Here is a 6,487-nt window from a genome sequence, read left to right as displayed (position 1 = left end):
AATGAAAAAAATAGTTCATTATCCATTTAAAAAATGATAGATGCACTTTCATGCATGTTAAACATCAACAACATATGTCTTCTTCAGCTCTTATGATTTATTGCCAGGTCTGGCTGGCCCGAGCTCCCAGCGCGGAGAAGTCGCAGGACCCTTATTAGGAGAAGCAGGGGAGAAGCGGTGGGAAACAGCTCAGATTCCGCCCCTTCCCTGCCACCCGCCAATCGCCCGCTCGCCAGCGGCTCCGCCCCCAAAGCCCCGCTCAAAGCCCCGCCCCCGTGCCCCGCCCCCTCCGCGCGGCGGCCCCACGTGCCAGGGCGCACGCGCCGGGCTGCTCCGGCGTCCCCTCCCCCCACGGCGAGCCGGTTGCTGCGGTTCCTCCGCCGGCGTCTCGGTCGGCTTGGTCGTCATGGGGTCTCCGTGGGACGACCTGACCCTGGCCTTTTCTCGCACACCTATGTTTCCCTTTTTTGACATCGCCCACTACCTGGTGTCGGTGATGACGCTGAAGCGACGGCCGGGTGAGTGCGGGGCGCCGCGGACCGACCCCCTCTGTGTCCTCCCCCTCGTCCCCCCACGGCGAGGACCGCCCGAGCGGGGGGCTGCGGCCGAGCTGCTGCTGCTGCTGCTGCTGCTTCTGCTTCTGCTTCTGCTGCTACTGGAGGCCCCAGAGCCCCCGAGTCGAGCTGGAGGGCCACCAACGGTCGGCGCTAACGTTCCCGCGAGGGCAGATGGGGAAACTGAGGCGGGGGGCGGGGCGGACGGCGCAGGGGAGTGAGGCCCGGAGGGCGCCGTGGCCGGGGCGCGCGGAGTTGGCGGTGCTTCCGGGGGACACCGGGTCCGGGCAGCGGCTCTCCGCGCCCACCCGGGCCGGGCTGGGTGCTGCCCCTCTGGTGCTGCCCCCGGACCGGGGGAAGGATCTGGGAGTCGCCGGGGAAGCGGAGTGTCCGCCGGCCACTCGGAGTCGGAGTCGTGACGGCTTCGGGAAAGTTGTCCCCGAAGCATCCCAAGGGGTGTCCCTGCACGCCGTGCGCACGCTAGACCCGGAGTTGGGAGTGGAGCCCAGTGTCACTCCTATCAGTGACAGTGTGCAAGTCAGAGTTTTTATTTCATTTAAGAGATTATTATTTGGGGCTGGGGCCCCGCCAGGCGGTGCTCAGGGGCTTTTCCCCGGTACTGTGCTCAGGAGTGACCCCTGGCGGGGTTAGGGGGAGGGCAAGCGGGGGGCGGGGGACGACCGTATGTGGCCCCTGAATTTTGAACCCCAGTTGTGGGCCCCTCAGCCCATTGCAAGGCAAGCACCTTCTGTACTATCTCTCGGGCCCGAGACGAGCCTTCTGAAGGTTGATTTACAAGCAGCACATTCTCGTCTTTTGATATAAAGTGCCGTGATCTTGGACAAGCATATAATTGCATAACGACTACCACAACCAAGACACAGTTTTGTCACCCATCCCAGTTTCCTTCCTCCCCTTTGCGTCAGGCCGTCTCTCTGCAGGTGGCAGTCGTTTATCTACTCACTAACCTTTAGGGATACAGAGGAGCCCCACAGCCAAGAAGTTTGAGAACCACCAGGCTAGTTGAGTGTTAAAACAGTTTACATGGTGTGAAAAATGTTTTTAGGACTAGTGCTTGGAAAACGAAGGTGTCTATTCCAGATGACACTTACTCAACCAGGTGTTGCTCGGGGGGCCACCAGGCCTATATTATTCAGGGGCCACATTGTGACCCTCCATGATTATCTTACAATTATTTACTGATTTCTTTTTTTGCAGTGCCTTGGATTGAACCCAGGACCTCATCTCACATACACAATGCACGTGGTCTATTACTGAACTACCTACTTGGCCCTAATTGAGATAAAAACAATACTTGAGGCATATAAGGTTATGTTGTTAATTTTTCTGTTTTTTTTTTTTTCCTCATTTTGCTGATGGGGAAAGGCCCTTTCCCATTGGAATTCAGGACTTACTCCTGGCTCTGTGCTCGGGCATGACTCGTGGCAGGCCGATGGTGGTATGGGGACCATATGGGGTGTGAAGTATTAAACCTGGATTTATTGCTCTGGCCCCAACTTTGTCCCCTCCCCCCCTTTTATTTTTGTGAAGAAAGGTAGTTTTTACTGAACACAACTTGCTTAGAAAGATGTGAGAGAAAGAGGGAAAATATGTTCGGGAGGGAACACAGACTTCCCCAGAGTAGAGATACACAAGCAAACATAGAAATAAGCAAGCATGATAGATGCTCAAGGGAGAACACCGGCTTGCAGGGCAAGCCACACTTTTGCCATTTTTAAAAAAAGTAGATAGATGTGTAAAAACTTACTAATGCAACTTAAAAATATACCTGGAGTGGAGGCTTAAGAAGGCTACAGTACACTCCTGCTTTCTGGAGATCATTTCAACCACCAGCAAGCTGAATGGTAACTCTTTAGAAAATAGCTACAGTTCAATTAGATCCTAAAAATAGAGATGCTCTATAAAACCAAAATAGACTGAATATACCAAAATGAGAAAGTCATGTATGCAGTACTTAAAAGAAAAAAAATCTTTCCAGAATGTGGCATTATTTTGGAGATGTAAGTAAATGTATAGGAGTAGACTGTCTTTGTATTATAGGTTTTTGTTTTTTGTTTTTTTTTGCTTTTTGGGTCACACCTGGCAATGCTCAGGGGTTACTCCTGGCTCTGCACTCAGAAATTACTCCTGGTGGTGCTCAGGGGACCGTATGGGATGCTGGGAATTGAACCCGGGTCAGCCGTGTGCAAGGCAAATGCCCTGCCCACCGTGCTATCGCTCCAGCCCGTGTATTATAGGTATTTATAATGAATTTTTTTTGCTTTTATTTTTGGGCTACAGCCAGCAGTGTTCAGGACTTATTCCTGGCTCTGAGCTTAGGGATCACTCCTGAAAGGGTTCTGGGAACTATATGTGATCCCCAGGTTGGAACCCATGTTAGCTGCATGCAATGCAAGACCTCTACACAGTATACTATCTGTCACTTTGGCCCCAGTGATTATGTATTATGTTGAATTCCACAGGTAATTTTATGTATTTTAAACTGCTGGTCTGAAAACCCTAGTCTACCAGAGTGGTTGTAAATGCCTGTTTTGTAAGCCAGTGTAGACCTATGGGGGGTCAGAGGTTGAAGAATGCTTCTTTAAACAACTTTGTACTTTAGTTAGATTCATGTAACAATGTGACAAATTTTGCTAAGACTTTTTAGGGAAAACAATTCTATTAGTAGCATATCACAAACAACTTGACTCAAGATCGGAGAATTGTTGACTGTAGTGTGGATATTAAAGAGAACTTTGTAAACGGGACTATATAAGTGAGAGAAAATTTTCTGCCTCATGTAGTTTTGAAACACAAGCAGGCTTAATGTGAGGGGCTAGGGAGATAGCTCAAAGAACTGGAGTGCATGCCTGGCAGTTATCTGTAGAGATAACCCGCCCTCACCCCTCCTACCCTTTGAAGAAGAACTGATGTGAAGACCTTCCCCTCAAATATGTTCTTTTATTTTTTTGATCATTAAAATTAAAATTCATATTTTCATCAATTTAAGGCAGTTGAGATTAGACTTTTTGGTGCTGTGATATGTTGTTCTAATTGCCAGTCTTGCAATAAGAACTCAAAATAGTTATATCTTGGATTCAGAGAATCAGTAGCAGTCCAAGGGTTGCCTTTTGCCTGCCTCTTACACTGCTGTCATTAATCAGATCACTCAGCAGATGAAACCCAGTGTTTGCCGTGGACTAATGGCAGTATACATACAAATATTGTTTTATGTATAGACACATTAATATGTTTAAATATAAAATCATGTAAAATACATTAAAACAATGCTTTTGCATATTTTTTATTTTTAAATCCTTGTAACTGATATCGGGCTGGAGCGATAGCACAGCAGTAGGGCGTTTGCCTTGCATGTGGCCGACCCTGGTTCGATTCCTCTGCCCTTCTTGGAGAGCCCAGCAAGCTACCGAGAGTATCTCGCCCACACAGCAGAGCCTGGCAAGCTCCCCGTGGTGTATTCGATATGCCAAAAACAGTAGCAAGTCTTACAATGGAAACGTTACTGGTACCTGCTTGAGCAAATCGATGAGCAATGGGATGACAGTGACAGTGACAGTAACTGATGTTGCCTTGCAAGCTACTAAGAGTATCTCACCCACACATCGGAGCCTGGCAAGCTGCCTGTGGCATATTTGATATGCCAAAACCAGTAACAGCAAGTCTCACAATGGAGACGTTACTGGTGCCCTCTTGAGCAAATCAATGAACAACGGGACGAAAGTGCTACAGTGCAGATGTTGAGTGCCAGAATCACCGTACAGTTACAAATTTAACTCCAGATCTAGCACCCTATATAAAATTCTAGAATTCCAGGAGCATGTGGTTGCACTTGCAGCCATGCGACATTTTATATATTATGCCACTGATATACCAAGAGTAGCACACTACATTTGATGAGGTGTAAGGTAGAAGACAACCAATCTTGATAAAAAAAATTATACACACACATATGTACATAATATATTAGCACACAAGGCTCAAACTAACATTATGTTAGTGATATCTAATACAGGGCTTAATGTTCCCCAGATCAGATACAACAATTTTTACTCACTTTCCTCTATAAAAAACTTTTTGGATCATTTTTAGTCAATTATTCATAACAAGTAATACAAAATAAATTATTTAGTATCTGACTTTGGGACAGGTTTGGGTGGTGCAAAAATCTGAAATAATGGTCGTGGGATGGTGTAATGGTGGTGGGATTGGTGTTGAAATATTGAATGTAATTATTTACTGTGAACAACTATGAAAATAAAATAATAAAAAAAGAAGTAATCAGTAACCTTATGTTTTTATAGTCACTGTGATAGGAATGCTACAGCTGTCCTTCATTTAGAACTCTGATTTCCAAAATGTGCCCACAGAGCTAACCAAGGGGAAGGGGGAGAGGGGGAGAGGGAGGAAGGGGGTAGGAGGGGGAGGAGAGAGAGAGAGAGAGAGAGAGAGAGAGAGAGAGAGAGAGAGAGAGAGAGAGAGAGAGAGAGAGAGAGAGAGAGAGAGAGAGAGAGGAGAGAGAGAGAGAGAGAGGAGAGAGAGAGAGAGAGAGAGAGAGAGAGAGAGAGAGGAGGGAGAGGGGGAGAGGGGGAGGAGAGGGGGAGAGGGGGAGAGGGGGAGGGAGAGGGAGAGGGAGAGAGGGAGGGAGGGAGGGAGGGAGGGAGGGAGGGAGGGAGGGAGAAAGGAGAGAGAATGAGTCACAAGCACATACATGTGGAGTTAGGATGGGGAAAGGCAAAAAGTGGTGTTTACAGAAGAGAAGTATGAGTGATAAACAGAGCGAACAGAATTGCTTTTTCTTTCTGTTTACTTCTATAATGCAGTCGCCACACCATACTCACATGGACTATGTTCCAAGACCCCCAGTAGATGTCTGAAACAAGCCCTACACAGTGTTTACTGTATTTGTTTATATACATCTACCATCATATTTAAATATATATCTTACATAACTGATGGTTTATAAATTAGACTCTGAAAGAGGTTAACAGTAACTTAGAATAAAGTAGAACATTATAAGCATGCATTGTGATAAAATTATGTGAGTATGGTCTCTTTCTCAGAATATCTTCCCATATATAATATTTTGGGAACGTAACCAACCACAGGTAACTCAGTCTATGAAAAACAAAATGGGAAAAAGGGGGACTATTATAGTGATAGCAAATACTGGTTGTTGCATCAGATTTCCAGATTTTCAATATACTTATTTGTAATTAATCTTTAAAATAAGCCTGTGTGTTTTTTTTCTTTTTTTCTTTTTGGGTCACACCTGGCAATGCACAGGGGTTACTCCTGGCTCTGCACTCAGGAATTACCCCCTGTTAGTGCTCAGGGGACCATATGGGATGCTGGGAATTGAAACCGGGTCGGCTGCGTGCAAGGCAAATGCCCTACCCGCCGTGCTATTTATCCAGCCCCCAAGTGTTTTTTTTTTATTACCTTTTTTTTATTTCTCCCTGCCCCAACACACGTGTATAAATGCATGTATGAATGAATGTTGTAGAAAGACAATCAGCTTGTCGAGTTTATGGGTAAATGCTGGATCTAGGATTAGTACCTGGGTGTTACACTCTAGATTCCTTAACATTGTATTTTGCCTTTCAGCTTGAGGATGGCTTGTATGGCAGCTAGTATCCATTGGCCAGCAGAAAAGATGACCGTATGCAGTCTGTCCAATGTTACAGTAAATAACCTCTGTACATGATTACCCATGTTTTTAGATAGTATGTTTATATTTAAGGCAGTGCTTGATTTTAAAAACATGAGCACGGATCATCAAAATACCAGAAAATTCTTAGGTTTAGGGGAAATTATCATGCTGCAGATTGACATCCCATATTTTAGAAAGTTTTTTATAGCTGTGTTTTCTTCAGAACTGAAATAGGTTTATCATTTCATGAGTTATCACTAGA

General features: G+C 45.9%; 1 protein-coding gene across 1 annotated transcript in view; it reads left to right on the top strand.

Moving 5' to 3' along the window:
* The first annotated feature begins 316 nt into the window (after positions 1–316).
* TMEM38B (transmembrane protein 38B) overlaps positions 317–6,487 on the top strand; it is a 43,017-nt gene continuing 36,846 nt past the window's right edge. The window contains exon 1 of the mRNA XM_004600445.2: positions 317–518. Within this exon, the coding sequence (XP_004600502.2) occupies positions 407–518 (112 nt within the window). The 5' untranslated portion in view covers positions 317–406. The remainder of the gene's footprint in view (positions 519–6,487) is intronic.

This window comes from Sorex araneus, chromosome 1 (assembly GCF_027595985.1).
Source record: "Sorex araneus isolate mSorAra2 chromosome 1, mSorAra2.pri, whole genome shotgun sequence".
Lineage (NCBI taxonomy): Eukaryota > Metazoa > Chordata > Mammalia > Eulipotyphla > Soricidae > Sorex > Sorex araneus.
The sequence above is the reverse complement of the archived record's forward strand: the minus strand, read 5'-3'. Positions and strand labels throughout refer to the sequence as shown.